Here is a 20,103-nt window from a genome sequence, read left to right on the forward strand (position 1 = left end):
GATGTATTTCACGTTGTTTTGTTTTGGAATATGTGAACTAGACAATTACAAGGTCCTTCTAAAATATTGAATGGACGAAGAAGCTTCACTTCAATAATTTGGGTGGTGAACTCAGTTGTTTTAAAATATAAGTGGCAAAAGAGAACTTTCTTCTTCTTCTTTTTTATCGAAACTTTGTGATATTAAATTAAATGGAGTAGTCTGACTTCATTGCATTTTCTTTATTATTTTTTAAAACAAATTATTATAGAGGGTAGAATGCAACTTGTTAAATTGTTTACTTCAAAGCATTATCTTTATGAAAGAGCTGGTGGATACCTTCATACGAAGTATTAACATCGTGAAACAAAAAAATTTAATTTGCTGCGTTCAATTCCTTGGTTTCTGTCGGTATCGACAACATATGCATTTGTGGAGGATATTTTGTGATGCATTTGCAACCTTTTCTTATTTAATTAATTAACCTAATCGGCTCAATCACAAGAAGTTGATTTAATTTTAATATTTTGATGATATATAGCCATGGATGTAATCTTTCTTGAGATTTTATTTCTTAACCTACCCGAAATGCATGCTTGTTTTCAGGGTCTCATGAACACCATCAAGAGGGTGTTTAATTAGCTCAAACCTAATGTAGAAGTGGGTTTGATATTCGTAATTAACATTCTTGGAAACCCTAATAACCCATGGTATAAATATTTTCTTTTTTTTATACATTCGAATTACCCCTTATGCCAACTTAGGTAATCATTTTAATAATATGAACATCTACCAACTTTTACATTGACTTTTTATGTAATTAGGTTTTTGATTTTCTAACTGAGATTCAGAGAACCAATCACTTGGTTGTTTAATATTTCTGCTTTGACCTTTTAATCATGCTTCATACCTTATATATTATTATCTTGCTTTTAATTATACACTACAGCTAGGTCACTTGCTTAAGTTTATGATATCAAGTTGGTCTTAATCAGTTTGACTGATCGTTAATTGATGGTGAGTGTGATTAATGACTTTTCATTAATTGTAATTAAAAATAAATTAAGGTAATTGTATATGTAGTTGCATGCTTTTAAATATGTAGATATGGCAGCTGATATTGACAAATTGCATGAATCCCTTTTCGCGACTTAATGGAGCACTTAAGCTTAAGGACAGAGTTAAAATTCTATTTAATTATGCTCCAGTAATTAAAATCATAAGAACAAAGTGACAAACACTAAAGATTACACTTGTCACATACTAATCTCCATTACTTGGCTTAAACAATTCATAAAAAAAAAAATCAACATCATAGTCTAAAGCACTCAAGTGAATTGGTCATATACCATGCTAATAATGATTAGAAGTAGAATAATTTATATTATCTACGGTACCAACTTGTTGTAGAGTTTTATTGCAGAGATTGTAGCAAAGACAGTGAGAGTATTGCCTTACATATAAAGGAAAACACAAAAACATTACTTGTGTCATTGTATTTATTTTTATTTTTTTAAGATAACCGTATGGTGGCTTATTTATAAAAATATGAATCAAAATAAAATTTAATAAATAATAAGAAAAAAAAATAGTACTTTTATTGATACACTGTTTGTCCACTCTATATAAAAGAATGATTTGTTTTGTAATGACTATGATTGATGGTGGGGTTTTATGTGTTAAATCAAAAGTTACTTTCTTTTTTTTTTTCATTTCAAATTCAATATGGCAATCGCACTGATATAGTGATAAAGCACACTACGAATTTAACATCTCAAGAATTCACGAAAAACCTTATTATTGCCCTGAATATTCAAATGCCCATAATGCAGAAAAACTAATCATTAATCATTAAACTTTATTAGGAGCGTGAAATATAAATATTACATTCCTAGATGCTTTCTTTTAAGCTGATACGTTTATTTACAATTTTAAACCACTCTGTCATCATAATTTCTATAGCGCACGTGCCCAGGTAGACTTGGACTATACTTTGCATGGAAAAAATTATGAATTGTGAAATGAAGGAACTGAATTTCTGTGAATTGATTGTAGCTATTAATGGTGGTAAGTAATTAACTAATAAAAATATTCCTTTGGTGTTAGAAAAATGATCACAAAATGTGTATATATATATATATATATATATATATATATATATATATATATATATATATATAAAGGCAAAACTTGATTTGAACTAGGAAAAAAAAAAAGTGAGTGAAGGCAGATATAGGTATATGAAATTGTGTTTGCAATGATTAATGTTGTAATTAAAAAGCATTACGCGATGTCTAGTATTTTTACTAATACACAGATCTATCAAATCAAAAAGGAGTGTAGTGATTTGGAGTTTGGAACTTTTGATGTTGTTAGTTGTAGAAATATATATAAATTGTAGGGCCTGGGTGCAAAAGAAAAGTAGCATCGAAAGGCAATCATGGGCAATGATAAAGTCAATTATATGAGATTTCATAAATCTGGTTAAAATTGAGTTGATATGATAACCACAAAGTGATGAACCCGTGCAGAAACCCATTATAAATATGATATAATAATAATGAAAGACTTTTAAGGGGCATCAACACATTAATGAATATATTATTACAGTGTTGTTTCTTGATATTTAAGCCACTTTCTTTCAGGTTTTGATTCCCAAGGACCCCACATTTGTTGAGTGCATTCGTCCTAGCTAGTGTTCCATTTTATTTAACATCTCTTCATCATCTTCTCTGCATAAAATATTCACACTAACATCATATATATGCTGCTTCAACACAACCTTATAAAATATATCATAGAACTCACTAAAACACAATATTTGTGCTTCAAAACCATTTCCTGCTACTCCAGTTTTCTGCTGCAATTAATGTATTAATTCTGCTGCTACAGTAATACCAGTGCTATATCATTAATAATTTAAACGAATCTTCAGATGTTGTTAGATGTGTCTATTTATATATATATACATGTTCTTGTCAACGCCTTCATAATATGTTAATCAACAGGATTAGTCATATAAATTTGTTAGTATATGGTTCAATGGCTTATGCAGATGAAGCTTGCCAAAGTGGTGCCCTATCGGCCACAATTTTTTCTCTTCAACCAATTAAGAATAGATTGATACACACATTTGCACATTTGTTACAATAAAAAAATCACTATCGGCTCTAATATCACTTGGTAGATTTATATGGAGGAAGTTTTACTGAGGAGATACAATATCAATGAGACCCGAGCCCAACCACATAAAACATTGACACCACTCTCAACCCAAAACCTTAAGATAATGGGTTCATGAGTCTTTATTCTTATATAATGTTCTACTTTCTCATTTCTAGTCAATGTGAGACTTAGACTCACACTTGGATTCCTAACAAAATATATATATATACATATATATATATATATATATATATATATATATATATATATATATATTTCATTAACATTTAGTATCTTTCTTTTCTTCTAACATTATTGTTAGTATTATGGTGATTGATTTAGTCTTTTAGTATTGTATTTTGTTATATAAGCAATCCTATGTACAATTTGAAATACACATAAAAATAAAATATTTTCTAATATAATCGTGGACGTAAGCATACAAATTATATACTAAATTATGTTAAAGTCTTGTGTTATTAATTTTTTCTCCTTTATTATTTTTTTATTGTCTTGTTTCTAACAATTATATATATATATATATATATATATATATATATATATATATATATAACTTTTTTTATTCTTTTCTGTTTTTTCCTCTCTAGGTGTTTGCTCATCTTGACCAAATGTTTTCCTCTTAACGTTATATTTATTGCGACAATAACGACTTGATTCCATGACTTGGTGGTGAACCAATCGACCCTTGATGACATTATTATACTTTGTTAATATTTATACTAGTTATTGGGGCTTTTAGTTTCTTATTAACAGTAAATTTCTCTTCCATATCTCAGTTACGCAAACCTTTTGCTAAAAATAAATCCATACAAGTTTTCTTAGGGTTAGAGTTTGTTCACTTATTCTCAATTAAAACCATAGAAAATTTACAGACTATTATAAAAAAAATCTATTAATTAAATGATTCTTTTAAGTTTTTTTTAAATGAAATTGTTAAAATAGCTTTAATTTATATTTTAAATATTATCAATAGTTTTTTTTTTAACAATTCAATTAATTTTTTATATTTTATATTTCCATTATTCGTGTTATATTTATGCAATGTAGGACATGTTTGTCAATCTTGATTACAAAAATGCATCTAATGATTAATAAAACGGAAAAGTGTGTATGGGTAACAATATGCAAATAAAGAATTTGGGTCAAAGCCAATTATTTCATCCTTGAATATTTGCATTGTATGAACCACGAACATTCTTCAAATCTACAAAAATCTTCAAATTCATAATCTCCACCATCTTTAAAATCACAATCAAAATCATCATACAAATCTTGAGATCAATTTTTGGAGCATATATATTACCATTATAAGTAACATTGACTTGAGTATTAAAAATTGTTTGAACACCCTTTTGTACCACCACCATAATGAGACATATATGCCACCCCATCCTACACTATATATATTGTGATCAAAGGAAGAGATCCCACTCACAACACTCTATTAAATCACTTTTTTGCAAATACATTTAACTCTATTAAATCTTGTTTCCAATTACATTTAACTATATCAAAGTTTATCGTGCGATTATTTTTCATTTTAGTGAATTTGAATTTTTTTTTTCAAAGTTTTAAGAATTTATTCTTTTAAAAAGTTATTATTTTGTAATTATTTAAATCATAATTATTAAATAAATAACTTAAAAAATCTATAGATAATTTTAAAAAATAGTTAATTTTTGGAACACCCTTTTTTGGTAGTAGAGTTATAGAGAAAAATGAAATCTCGCAACATTCTATGACTCACATTTTTCTACTCCCATTCTTTATTTTCTGACGTGTTTTAGTATGAATAATTGATTATTTCAAAGGAAGAGATAGTGGTACATTAATCAATGACTAACACTAAGTTACGTCAAGAAGTCAAGAATGTGAATAAAAAGAAAATAGAAGTCATAATATCATTGTTATTGCGCTTCTCGATGAGTCTTATATTATAGTATTGTAAGTACTTTTATTTTTATAAGGAGAGTTTATTGATTACGACTAAAAATAATATGTAATTTCATATGATAAACTATAACAAAATTTATTTTATGATAATATGGGTTGATCCAATTTCTTTTGGCTGATTTTTGATTTGTCTTACAAAAATTGGTTGAAATGAGTGATCTATGTAAAATTTGTGGATTAGTAAGTTTGGTTTGTCTCGCAAAACTGTGAGTTTCTAAGTCCATGGGCTGAGTTGTATAAATTTTAAGAAGAAGAAAACAATTTAAATAATGTAATTTTTTACTTTTAAATTTGAGTATTTTTAAAAAACATAAAGATATATTGTTAGTGAAAAAAAAAACTTAAAGACTAATGATTTATTATTAACTACAAGTAAATAGGAAATATACTCTAATATAAGATATAAATATGTATTTGTATAGATACATGTTAATAAAATAATGAATGAAAATATTTTGTCATATTCAACATACAACCAATTTACACATTAATAAAATATTAAAAAAAAATGTGGGTAAAAAAGTGGACCATCAACAAAAGACTACTAATAAGTCGCTTGTACCAACTTAACTATCTCATTTTCATTCTTGAAATGAAAATTTATCTTATCTTATCTTCATGAAATTTTTGTTTTATTCACTTTTTCCATAAAATAATGAGTATGCCACCCGCTTATTGTTTTAAATATTAATTAAATAATTTTTTTACAAGAGAAATAAAAATCGTAACGAACATTAAATAAAATGTAAAAAATAAAAAATAAATAAAAATATTTAAAATAAATAGAAACAATTTAATATTTGTCCTATAAATTATTTTATTTAATGAAATTGATAGTTGTGTTTCCTTAAATAAAATACAGTATTTGAAAGAAATCACAAAAGGAAAAAAAAGAATGTAATCAAGATTATAATAAAAAGAAAAATACCTTAATCATATGAGTAAATTTTATAAATTTTGAACAACAGTTGACCGACAGGATGAAAAATAGATTGTTCAAAGAAAAAAAAAATTAATAATTATATATATATATATATATATATATATATATATATATATATATATTCGCAACCGCGATTAATATAAAAAATTATTGTTAAAATAGAAACATTCGGATAATATCTTAAAAATTAAGTTTATCGATAATCCTACTGTTGATATGTGTCTTTGATACTATATCAATTTATGAAATGTTAATATGGATAAAGATTTATGATTTTTTATTGTAACAACATTCAAGAAAGGTACTTTTAATTTGCATCTCCACAATGCAATTATAAGTTTAGTATATTTTAAAAGAAATAATTATACATTATTAAATACATATTTGAGAATATATGATATTCTATTATCTTTGAAATAAACATAACCATGTACATAATATATTATACTTATGCATCTCTTGTCCTAAACCTAAGGGGTCAAATTGAAAAAATATACATAATGTCAACGGCAACTCCTGGAGCGGCAGTGTTGTGTAGAAAACTAGGTGGTGAAGCTGATTATTATGTCAACATTATTTACTGTATTTTATTTTCATCGTTAATAGTAGGAAGACCATCTTAGTCTTTTTTTTTATTTATTTTTTTCTGAAAATGAGAAGGTTTCCTAAATACAGACCAATCTCTTCTTCTTTATCATGTTTTTTTTTCTCTCTCTTTTTCTTATCAATCTATTCTACTTATTTATATTAGCGAAAACATAGATACTGCTGTGGCTTACACAAAAAATTGAAGAAATCCGTATGTTTTATAAAGAAAATTTTAGATTTAATTAGTCGGATAGTACACACTTTTGTTTATATGTGTCAATTTGGTACTCACTTTTAAAAATGTGTCAATTGAGTCTTAATTTTTGAAAATATGTCTCAATCAGGTCATTTCTAGCAAAAAATTATTAACATCGTTAACGGTATTGATATTTAAAATGACTTATAAAATTAAGTATTAATATTTATATTAAAATTTAGAGGTAAAAGTAAATAACTTTAGCAATTTTTGTTTGAAAGGAACCTGATTAAGATATTTTTTCAAAAGTTAAAACTAGATTGACATATTTTTAAAAGCATGTACCAAACTGACTGAACGAGAGTGAATATCATCCGAGTAATTAAACCAAAATTTTATTTGTCTTGTAGTTGTTAACTAGATATTAGTATCTATGAATATTTTCCCTAAAGAATACAAAGCAAAGTTTACCTAATATAGGCATCACACACTGAAATGAGGTAGGTATGTGTGTCTGTAGTATTTTGTTAAATCTTGTTTGGACAGAAGAATAAATAAGATGAGTTAGGTTTGCGGTCCATAAGCAATGGTGGAATGCACATTATATAACATACTTTGACCAACTTATAATAATAATAATTATAACAATGCATATTCATATGCGTGATATCATTTTTAAGGGAGCGGCGGAAGAAACTTCCACCACCACCACCACCAAAGTGTGTTTGAACTTTATACTTTTATATAACTCATCACCATAATTGTACGTATACACATATTTTCCTAAGTGTTTTGTAAGTTTATGGAAGCTTCTGTGTTCTTAATTCTGAAACTAATAGGATTATCTTAATTTAACCTTCCATCATCTGTGTCTGTCTCAGAAAAACTTCTTTTTCAACTTCCAAGTTTAGCTGCTTCAATACATATACTCTTTTTATATCAGCTAAACAAATTTAAGTAAAGAAAAATACGTATATATGTGTATGTTTATTAAATTTTTGTAATACATGTTCAGTTGATGAGGAATATATAGATAAAAAAGATTTCAAGGAATTCTCCTTAATTTATGAGCTGCCCACCTATTGTAACTTGATTAATGTTGAATTGAAGTGGAAAAAGTAGTAAGATAAATATAGGGTGATGTTGAATTGATGTTTAAATAATCGCTTTTAATGCCATAATAATTTTAAATCTTTTATAAATTTTATTAAATATCTTAATAGGGTGATGTTTATACCCATTTGACATTAGTTATAACTTATATTGTTAAATTTTTATATTGCTTCTATTGTATTTTAATAGAAGAAGAGAAAAACATGTATTCACGATAAATTAAAGGATGATTACCACCATGAAAAAAAGAAAAGTTATGTCGCTCATGTTATAGAAAAATAAAAAGAATTTTGTTTCTTGCTATGATTATTGTTGTTTTAATAGTTTTAAAGGAGATATTTTTTATGGATTCAACCCATTATGTAAGATAGAAATTGTGAGTGTTTCTGGTGAGGAAAAAAAAGAAGTCATCAGAAATAGCATGTTCTGTTAATCCTTAGAATCTTCAAAAGAATGTGTGGTATATCCATTAATTATTACTAGTATAAACACAGACAATATCGCGTATGTGTGTATGCATTTTTTTAATATGCATGAAATTATATTAGTAATGGATGATATTGTAATGTTATTAAGTTAATAAACAAAATCAAATTATATTTATAAAAAATAAAGTGAAATGTATGAAAAAAAATATGAGAAAATAACTGTTGATAAATAGAAGAAAAGAAGAAGAAGAAAATAAGTGTAAATAGTTTTATAAAAACTTGTAAAAGTAACCATTAATTTTTAAAAATTTAACAAATAATTATATTGTAAAGGATAAAGTTGAAATTATGAAATGTGATACAAAAGAGAGAATCCTCTTTATATATATAGTTATAGATTATTAGTGAAATACATAAAAGTTTTGGTGTCTTTTATTAGTTTCTCCTTTCTCCATTTTATACATAATATTTATTTAGGAAAGATTTGAGTTTTGTTTATGTTTGTTTTTTGTTTATATGTTAATTTTGATATTTTTCCAATAGTTATAAATCATTTTCATAAAAAAAGGAAAATGGTAATAGGAAAAAAATATGATTGTGAAGATGTTTACGAGGTTCAACTTAATATCAGATATCATGAGAGAGAATATGTTAACAGGTTGGAATGCCATGATATAAATATAGTGGATTTGATTTGATGGTTAAACTTTCCTTATGATATAAATTTTCAGAGTTTATACTTCATTCATTTTAAAACAGCCATTTATAACATGGCACGATCGTTCTTAAATTTATTTAAATTCTTGTTAAAGTCCAATATTATATTTTCTGATTGGTATGTTTCTGAATATCACAACTTGTTTCCTTTTATTCAAGCAAACAACACTTCTTCCTGGTTATGAGGAGACAATTCTGTTGCTTCTTTGCCTTCACTTTCTGAACCATTGTTGCAAAGCAGGCCAACCAAAGTTTATTATTTTTCATTTTTTTTTATCCTACTTCTACTGTTTATTTATGTCGCCGTTTCAATCACACTTTAGTTTTGTGTGGCAAAAAAGATGAAGAGAAAGTTAGGTAAGTAGTTAAAAGAAAAATAAAATAATTTTATTAGTAATAGGTTCATGAATAATTAATTATCTGTTACCCTAATAAATTAGATATATATACTGAACGTTTCAAATAAGTATAACTCTCACGGCAGATGAGAATAAATAAATGTAACCGTTATATTAATATTAAAATTAATAAATGAGAAAAAGTATTGTACAAATATTTTACATCAATCAAAGTCATAACTCAAAACAGTTAAGCATTTACAAAATAAATAAAGATATAAAATCCCCTTTTTCCAACAACTATTTAGAATACTCAACCTCTTACCCAAAAAATACAACCCAAATGAAACTTTGGGCTTGAGCTGTTTTTTGTATTTTTGTTGTAACTACCTACATCTTTGTGTGGGCTTTGCCATTCTCTCTTTTTTTTTTTTTCAGAAATACCCTCAGAAATATTTCTGTTATATATACAAGATATATATTAGCATGTGCACTCGCAATAGATAAAATAAACAGCACCCTTACGTAATAAAATATTGTCATTATATATAAGATAAATCCACAACTGTACGAAAAACTTTTTCGCTATACACAAATATATCAGAAATATATATATTTTTTTATTTTAAAAAGATTGAAACAGGTCCAACACATTTCTTTTGTTTTTGAACTAAAATACAAATAGACAAATACATTTTTCAGGAGAAAAAGAGAAGTTACATGAAAGGGAAACAAAAGTTATACTTTTTGGGTTGGCTTATTCCCTGATATATCTTGAGTTAATTCAATCTAATTATATTGAGTTCGATGTCATTTATAATTAGATTAAATCTGACTTGATCCAAATGAACATATTCTTAATGAGTGGTCTTAGATCCAATCCAACATCTCATACGTTTATTATTTGCACTCACCATAGCAATTGCATAACTTCATCTTAAACAAAATTCTTCAACAATGACGTGGTCGACATTTGAGTCCTCACAAATGCCCAAAACTCAATAGAAATCTTCATTAAAAAAAAAAAAAAAAAAAAAAACTTACTCTAGGAAGGGTCTACTTCTTCAAATACCCATGAATTTGTTATATTTGTAATGAAGAGAAAATTATCATTATGTTTTCTTTGACCGCACTCATCCTAATTTGTTCGAAGGTTTTGTGTTTTTTATATGACTTGTGAACAAGACTTTTCACTTTCTTTTACCTATATTTTTAGTTGTGAAATAACTATCAAAATAATATTTGATAACTACTTATAAGATAAAAACTACTAAGTAGGCCATATTATATTATATACATCTCCCATGTAATAACAATAATAACAATAACCGAAGAATAATTATGAGAATCAAATTAGCATATTTGTTAATTATTGAAAAAAAAAAGTTTAGAAGTACAAATTTTAATATAACTGATTTAAGGTATCAAATTCTGTTTAACCCATTAACAAATTGTCACATTTTTCTTCTAATAATAGAAAACGAAAAGAAAGGAGCAAAATTTCAATTTATTGTTTTATTTGTCTTAACTGAAGCAAAATTTCATTTTAAAGGTTGTAAGTTTAAATAAAGTCCTTTTTTTTTATCACTGAAATTTGTTTATTATTATTTCATTTTAAAAGTTTGTAAGTTCAAATAAAGTCCTTTTTTTTATCATTGAAATGTGTTTATTATTATTTTCTAAGAAGACAGTTCAGCCACCGGGTAAGAGTAACCGGCAGCAGCAATCATACTCCGCAAGATTTACACGCGCGTGAGAAGTACGCGGTCGCGAGCCGGTGACATTTTCTGATCCAAACTCTGTAAACGTAACCGGTAACCTGCTCTGTCATGATGTGGAACTTGGAGGGATCTTCCGTTTTGGTTCTCGAATCCCGATACCACAGTAGGTGTAGTACCATCACATCATGGCTATAATCTAACGGACCCGCTCACGCGCCAATGAATCCTTCTCTCACTTCTTCCTCCTCCTCTTCCTCTTCGTCCTGGTTCTTCGGAATCGTTCGACCCGGTCGTTCAAGCAGTTTGAAAATGTCCACAAACTCCTCCGCCGTCGCTGCCTCAACCGACACCGGCGGCCCCGTCGTCCGCAGAAATCAGTTCCGAGGAGTTCTTTTCAAGTACGGTCCCAAACCTATTCAGGTTCGTTACCTTCTTGTTTTTTTTTTTTTTTTTTATGCGTATAAATCTGATTTGCTTGTGGATGATTATGATTTCGAACTAATCTTCTGTTCGATATTAGTAATATCGCACCTACTCTTCTACATTGTATTCGACCTTCGAGATCTCTGATTTTTTCGAAAGAAAGTAAAACAGTAATTATTAGTGTGCTGTGTAAGCGTTAGTGTTTGCGTGTTTTTCTTTATTGTGTTTTTTCATTCGTGAATCTCGCTCGCACTTGAGTTGCCTTTTGTTCAGTTTCTGTCACTGTCTCTTTACTTTCCAATTCCTCTTTTGCTTTGTTTACGCTTTCTGGTTTTCATGGAGGAGGGCCTTATTATAGATTTTTTTTTTTCAGGTTGCATTTAAGACTGGCGATTTCAAGCGGCAAGTCATCTTTATTGGTGGATTGACCGATGGTTTTCTTGCTACTTCGTACGTATCGTACTGCTCGATTATTTCAAAGCTATGTGTCTTTCATCATCTGAACGAGAATGATTTTAGAACTTATGATAATTTGATTGGTAATTTCTTAAATTAAATATATAATGTAAAAAAAATGAATTTATATTACATAGATGAGAATAGGAACAACAATGATTTTTTCAAGCCAATGAATGCTGAGTATTAATAAAAGAAAATTGTGGGATCATTGAGAAAATTTTCAAGCATGTCGATTTAATTAGCAGTCGGGTACGTTTGGTGCATGAGTGGTGTCATTGAATTTTACAAGCTATTGAGTTGAACTGTTCAGAAATAGATCTCTTCTCTGTGTTGGTCTATATATTGATGTCTGTTTCCCTCCCCTCCTATGTATTCAAATTGTTTCATTTCTTTCATTCTCGAAGTAGAATACTATTTCGTCTTCTTATATCGGTGTTTTTAAAGCCAAACTTTTCTCCCCCTAGGTTCGATTGATAATACCTAATGTTTGTGTTCTGTGATTGCATTGGCTTTCTTTGCTTAAAGCCCTATCTAGGATTTCTGAGTATTTAATGACTAACATGATTGAGATAAGGGTGCTCGTGGACAGTAAGTTCCTGCAACCGTATAAAATGTGAGCTTATTCATAAGTTTGGATTTGAAACTTACGCAAATAAGCTTAAAAAGCTTATATTTTTCTCTACCTATTTTAATGAAGCTCTACGGAATAAAAAAATAAGCAATTTGTATCCAGTTGTTTCTTAAATTTATTTTGTGTGGCAATTTTTCTGTAATTATAAATTTGGTTTCTTTAAAATAACTATTGGAACACTTAAAATAAATATAGATAATTCTTTATACATTTCCAAACGTATTATTTTAATCCTATTCCATTGTGTGGCAACAACTTATTTTTGAATTGATGTATGATTTTAATTTTTTTTCATTTGAAGATATATTTCCTAGAAGTTGGTATTGTTATTAGTTTATCTATTAATAGAAATTTTATACTGGTCTCTACATTTTCTTAACCTCCACCCGTAGATGCAAACCTTAGAATAGTGTCTATCTGACATCCATTTTCTTCATCTTCTTGTAGATACTTGGAACCTTTGGCAATTGCTCTGGACCGTGAGAATTGGTCATTAGTTCAATTTCTTATGTCATCTTCTTACAGTGGATACGGCACCTCCAGTCTGCAACAAGTAATCAGTTAAATTTTAATTCCCAGTGATGCTGTGCTGTTACAGGTTGCTGTGAAGTATTTATAACACATTATATCAAACAGATTTTCGCCCATTAATTTTACATGATTAGCTCGAAATTGTGGAATTATTAAGACGATAATAAGCTACCATATGATTCCACTAACACCAAAGACAAAACATTGTTTTGATTTAGTCGGTAAATGCCTTTTACCTTTGATATAGTGAGCTTAGTTTTTGCAAAAGCATCTCCTTACCATGAGCAATATGAATCAAATATTGGTCTTGGTGCTTACTGCTGACCTTAGGTTTCTTGTGGAAGACAACTCTGTTGTTTGTTTAATAATCCAAAAGAATAAAGGACAGCAGCATTGACTTCTTCATCAGATGTTTAGAAGTAATTATTTTTGCTGTTAAATTAGTGTGACTTCTAGCATTACTTGACCCAGCAATATCCTCAGAATTTAGTTATTTTGTTAAATATGGCAAGCTAAGGATCCTAATTTCTAAGAGTCCAGGAGCATTAACTTTGTTACTGCAGCCTCAAGTAACATGTATTTAAAATATATGTGGTATCTCAATATTTTGCCGTTCTCAAGGTATAATGTGTTTTTAAAAGTACATTATATATTCATTCTTATGTTTTACTGAAAGGTGCAATGTTAATATTTCTATCTGATCAACAAAGATGGTTACCTTGATTCTTATGCTTGTTGATGTCATTTTGTAGGACGCCAAGGAGCTGGATCAGCTGATTAATTTTTTAATTAACAAAGAGGAATCCGAAGGCGTGGCATTGCTGGGGCATAGTACCGGCTGTCAGGTTATATGCTATTTCATATCCTAGCTATACTTCTACTTCCCTTGCTACAGTTATTCATTGTGAAATTTAAATTTGTTCTTGTTCTTTTTGGACATTTTATTTAGGATATTGTGCATTACATGCGCACAAATTATGCTTGCTCCCGAGCAGTTCGTGCTGCCATCTTTCAGGTACACATTGATAGATGGATCAATGTACTTCCTTCTTCCATTTGTTTTTCATCTACATGTTTTTTTTTTAAATGGTAGCCTAATTTAATTTGTTGCGATTATGCCACTCAAATGACGGCATTTCACTCTGACGGGTCTTATTCTTCTAATAGTCATGTTTTCGGATGAGACTAGTGGCCCGATTCACCTAATTTAGGTTGCTATCTTAACACACATAAGGTCATAACGATATATTAAAACGGGTTTGAGTCATTAGATGGTATTTTGGAGCCTACAATCTGACTGGATGTGATTGTCTTCACTTTGAAGTAACTTTCCTTGTTTTTTCTGAAATCTTTAGAATATTTATATAAAGATGAATAACATGTTTTTGAAAAAGAATTATGTTTGTTATATGTTTCATACAAAATTATGTTTGCATCAAGTTGCAATTATTGTGAAGTATACACATCTTTGATGTTTTAGAACCTGAAAACATTGAAAGGAAACTGCATCAATATGTTTAAGTATATAGGTAGTTATATGAATGTGAACAAAAATGGTTGCTTTGGTATACTACAATCTATGTTAAATTATTATTGAGAAACAGATAAACCGTGACAACAACTTTTGTTTATTCCCTTCTCTAAACACTGGTGCATTACGATTTCCATTCACTATTCTTGATAAACTGATAACTTCATTTCCTCACCTCAATTTGCATTGTATATATTACTATGTAACACGTGAATGATGCTACTAACCTTGTTGTTTATTATGGTTACCTGATCAGCACAGCTTAGGAATTAGAATGTTAATATTGGAACTAGTTCTAGAAATATGAGATATTTTATAGCATATATCGGGATATTGATGTCAGCTTTCTCATTCGTATCACTAATAATCATAATGTTAATAACTAGCTCCAGAGAATGTTATTGTTAACTCGTTAACATGCCTGAACCTAATTGTGGTTTCGCTTGAACTGGTGTACGTTCTATTTTATTTCCAATGCTCGTTTAGAATATAACCTGCATAAGGTGGGGGTTAACAACATAACAAATGGTTAGTAGTTATCATGACTCTTTGTATTATAGTTCCTCCTACATGCTTTGAGAAGTCCACCAAGGCAAATTCAGCTACAGAATAGGATATGCCATTATGTTTAATATAAGTATAATATGTAATTTTTAAATATATTGGTATTTGATACTATTAGGTGTAAGATATATTTTAATTACACAATAACGAGTTAGAGCAATTATTTTGCTTTAATTTACTATTTTAATTAAATGATTCAATTGTTATGATGATAGCCTTGTAGAATTTCTAATATTTGTCGAATAATGTTCTATTAATATACATATATCTATGCATTGAATTGTCAGTTTTAAAACTAAAAGAAGAAAGTGGATGTTTTATTTGATCAAAATCAATATATAATATCATCTCATCCCATCTGTTTTTTGGATGAATGTTTAATTTTCTATATCTATTTAATTGTTCAGGCTCCTGTCAGTGATAGGGAATATAATGCTACGCTCCCTCACACAGCTTCAATGATTGACTTGGCTGCTAAGATGATAAGTGAAGGCCGAGGTTTAGAGTTAATGCCAATGGAAGCAGATCCTAGTGCCCCAATAACCGCCTATAGGTGAGTGTGGAATTATTATCAGACCATCACAAACACTGAGACAAGCTTGATGTCAGTCAATAGGTTAAGATGTAGAATTAAGATTGATTTTTAAGATACGTTATTTGGAAATGGGATGTTCAATTGTAAAATAATCCTTGCTCATCAATTATCAAACCAAAGTGGTTTGTATAGGGTAATTCCTAGATTGGCATGTTCTACCACGTGATCTTCTTTAGCATTTTTATCATTATTTTAGGTGTGCTAAGAAACGGTCATCACACTCTTGCACATGTCAATAAAATATTTAAATTCCTATGGTAGAGCTGCTTACCAATGAATTATTTGTTAGTATTCTTGAATTTTTGAAATGCCTATTATTTGGCCATCTTCATCAGGAATTTCCACTAAATGCTCCAGCTTTTCCAATTGTGATTTTGTCTACCCCAATCTTAATTTGGCAGATGACTAGAGTTTTTGGGATCCAGAAGAACCTATAAATGAATTCTGGATTTCTGATAGTCACATAGAAGAAGGAGAAAACAGAGAAAGCAAGGGAAATAATACTTTTTTAGTGTATATTCACTATTGAATTGAATTACTAAGAATAAAAGAAAGAAATCTCCTTTCATGACTTACCTTTTCTACATACAGCTGATGCTAAATTCCCAAATGATAACTAGTCAGAGTGCCCCCTTTTGCCACCCTCTATATCTTTTGCAAAGTGCCAAGTTTTGCTCATGACAAGATTCCTCTACTGTTGTTTTGATGACAAGCTTCCAAATAAGCTAGTTTTATACTGTATATTTGTAAAAGGCCGAGTTACTTTTGGCTGTATCAGTGTCGTTTGCAAAAAGGCGCAAAAAGGCCAAGTTTGGTTCATGCTGAAATTCCTCTACTACTGTTTTGATTTAGTGATGTACTAGATATCTGTAAATGGTTTTAAGTTGTTTGATATTGATTTTGAACTAGGCTATATCAGATGTCAAATACACAACTTTGACTTATCAAGTAATATCTTTTTTGAAAGCTTATTTACTTTATTCCTTCCTCCTTTTCCATCCTTAAGTACCTTTCTGTCCATAATGTAGCAATACCACATACACAACATGTTGGCACGCTGGAAAAGTTTAACTTTTTGCCAAAGTTGATAATAATTATATGGCAAAAAGGTGTTTGTTGTCTCATAATCCCATGCTTTTTGTTCCTGTTCTAAAAAGAAGTTAATTTTGTAGGTATCACTCCCTATGTTCATATAATGGCGATGATGACATGTTCAGTTCTGACCTGAGTGAAGACCAGTTGAGGATGAGGCTGGGGCATATGTCTAACACACATTGTCAGGTGACCATATATCTGTTTAACATAACTTTTTATTCTCTTTTTCTAAAATCCTTCTGGGCTGATTATGAGAATTGATAGAGAGAAATATTGAGAGGAAATGGATATAAATTTTTGTTGATTGAATCTCATTTGCACTGAATACAGATTCCAATTTATAGGCTTCAGAGGCTGTTTGAAACTAAATCCCTAACTGACTCCGTTTACTCAAGAAATTTATGATAGAGTACAGTTGTTGTAACTTGCACCAAGCTGACCAGTCATTTGCTATGCTGCGGGTTATGCTCAATACGTTAAGAGCAGAAGTTTACTTGCTTCTTTTTTCATCCAAACTAAGTTTATTCAACTAATTTATGATAGAATACAGTTGTGGTAACTGATACCTTGCTGATCAATTGCTATACAGTTTTATGCTTCATTTGTTGGTCATAATAGCAGAAGTTTTCTTGCTTCTTTTTCATTTCTGTAGAAGGTTTATGACATTTTTCGTTTGAAATGTAATTTGACATCTTAAGAAGGCATATATATATATATATATATATATATATAGTAAAAAAAGCTAAAATGCTACCTCTGGCTCAGTGATTGAGAAGCTGTGTAGAGATTATATCTAAGTTTATATCATGCTAGAGTGCTAGTCCTCCCAATTACCGGTGATTGAGAAGCTGTGTAGAGGTTATATCTAAGTTTATATCATGCTAGAGTGCTAGTGCTCCCAATTACCGAAAAAAGAAGGCTTAAAATTTTTCGTTTTCAAATTATCAACTGTAGCTCAATATTAACCTTAGCCTGAATGATGTCAAGCAACAGTGTAGATGATATTACTTTCATATATCTGCTACTATTTTCTACCATACATTATAAGTGCTACTGGTAAATGTGATAAATATTATTCTATTAGAGACGAAGACATAAAACCTGAGATCTGCCAATAATTCTTGTAAGGAAAAAATTTTTGGAGGAAGTTTGTCATTATGGTATGCCTTGGTTTGGCAGGTTATATTTTCAATGAGTGACGAATATGTGCCAGATTACGTTGATAAGAAAGCTCTTGTTCAGCGGTAAAACCTCTAATCCTATCTGGTTCCAGTTTTTGTTATTCAATAAGTGCAATTTGAGAGGATTGAGATATATGGTTGCCGATCTCATGGTCACGGGGTGCATTTTGAATCCATGCAGGTTATGCGGAGCGATGGGAGGAGCAGAAAAAGTAGAGATCGAATATGGAAATCACTCCCTCTCTAACAGAGTTGAAGAGGCTGTTGATGCTATTATTGACTTCTTAAAAAGAGAGGGACCCAAGGGCTGGGATGATCCATGGAGTTAGTTGGATGTCTCTATCGATTTTCAATGCCTTTTTTCTTATTGTTATGATAGTTTTGATTCCCTTCTCAATCTTTCTTCTTTTTCTCCCATATATATTTTTTTGGGGTGGAGGGTTTGAATTTGTTGGGGTAGCCATTTGCAGCCTTAGTTTTTGTTGATATAACAGATGTTAATATTTATCATCTCAGAAGAGAAGTGGTATATCTGTTTTTTCAATATATTATTTTTTACCCAGGGAACATTTTTCTACAGTTTTAGGCAATTCTGATGTTTCCACCTGCCAGGATTTGCTCTGAGGTGTGTAGACATGTAGTGGAATAGAAGCCCGTGTTATTTAGTTGCTAATGTCGGTGCAAAAATAATTTCCGAACAACAAGACCGACATGAGAATGAATCATCTTTTTCTGTGAAAATATATAATTAAGTTCACATTGTTAATTCCTTACACTCATCAGATTCTGTCAATGTTAATAGTGGTAATATGCTAAGTTACCTTCGACCCTTTGCTTCCATTGGAGATTGCAGTAACGTGAAAGTCTACTCTAAAGTAAGATTAGTTACCTTGAGTATCCACAAATGGAAATGATTTGTAGTGGTTGGTGATGGTTGGGTGGAGTTGGTAACAACTGAGCAGCTGGTTAAAGTGTTCTTTCATGACGGCTATTATTTTCGGTCAACATTAAATCTTTTTAGAAGAGCTGCATGCATTGTCTAATATCCCATTTTATCACCTCATTTGGTTCCCATAAATATGCGTTGGTGCATACCTGGTAGCTCCATGACCACAACTTGCAACCGTGAGATAATATTCTCTATTCTTCAAGCTTTGTTTGTGTATCAATCTCAATGCCTGTGTCCCGATATATCTTACTGTAGCAATCATTCACAGCACTATTGCCACATGACTTAGCTCAGCCTATCTGATTCCATGAATGAAACCTGCGTTCAAACTCTGGAAAGCCGATAAATTGACCGCGTCTGTGAGTAGTGTTGACTCGTGAGGCGGCGGGTTCTTTTTTGTGTCCTTGTGTCCATCACCCAGTAAATTTCTTCAGGTATACTGACAACAAAAAATTTCAAGTTAAAATGAGAAAACTGGCCAGTTATGTATATACATAAAATCTTCTTGTTTGTGAAATAAACATATCTTTGAAATTCTTCAGAATAAAATGTTTAACTTTTCTGTCCAAACAAATAAATGAAATAAAACGTTGGGTGATTAGGTGCCACTTATTTGCACCAAAGGTCAAGAGAAGTGTAGAACCAGCTGTTCACAAATGCAAAGTGATGCAAATAAGGAGGAATTTCCCCGGGAAACATACCGAAAACCTTATGTTTTGTCCCCTCATCATAAGACATTATCTTTACAAATACAGACAAGTTAATTAATTTTTATAATTTTTCTAAAGTAACTTAATCAAATTTTAAGTTCATAAAATTTTTCTATTTATTGAGTTTCTTTACCGTTTAAATTTTTTATCAATTATGTGATGCTATTTTATTCCATTATTTTCAAATATTAAGAAATGTAAGATTTTATTAATAATATTAAAATAATAAAAATCATTTGTTATTTCACATTAATCATATTATTAATTACCTT

At 29.6% G+C, this 20,103-nt stretch overlaps 1 protein-coding gene across 1 annotated transcript; it reads left to right on the forward strand.

Annotated features, from left to right (window-relative positions):
- Positions 1-11,179: 11,179 nt before the first annotated feature.
- LOC114176084 (alpha/beta-Hydrolases superfamily protein) lies at positions 11,180-18,734 on the forward strand. Its single transcript, XM_028060996.2, has 9 exons — positions 11,180-11,582; positions 11,959-12,035; positions 13,123-13,228; positions 13,959-14,051; positions 14,156-14,221; positions 15,709-15,854; positions 17,069-17,177; positions 18,171-18,235; positions 18,354-18,734. The coding sequence occupies exons 1-9, from the start codon at positions 11,382-11,384 to the stop codon at positions 18,499-18,501; spliced, it is 1,011 nt and encodes a 336-aa protein (XP_027916797.1). The 5' UTR covers positions 11,180-11,381; the 3' UTR covers positions 18,502-18,734.
- Positions 18,735-20,103: the final 1,369 nt, after the last annotated feature.

This window comes from Vigna unguiculata, chromosome 3, assembly GCF_037176805.1.
Source record: "Vigna unguiculata cultivar grain cowpea cultivar isolate G323 ecotype 2 chromosome 3, ASM3717680v1, whole genome shotgun sequence".
In the NCBI taxonomy this organism is placed as follows: Eukaryota; Viridiplantae; Streptophyta; class Magnoliopsida; order Fabales; family Fabaceae; genus Vigna; species Vigna unguiculata.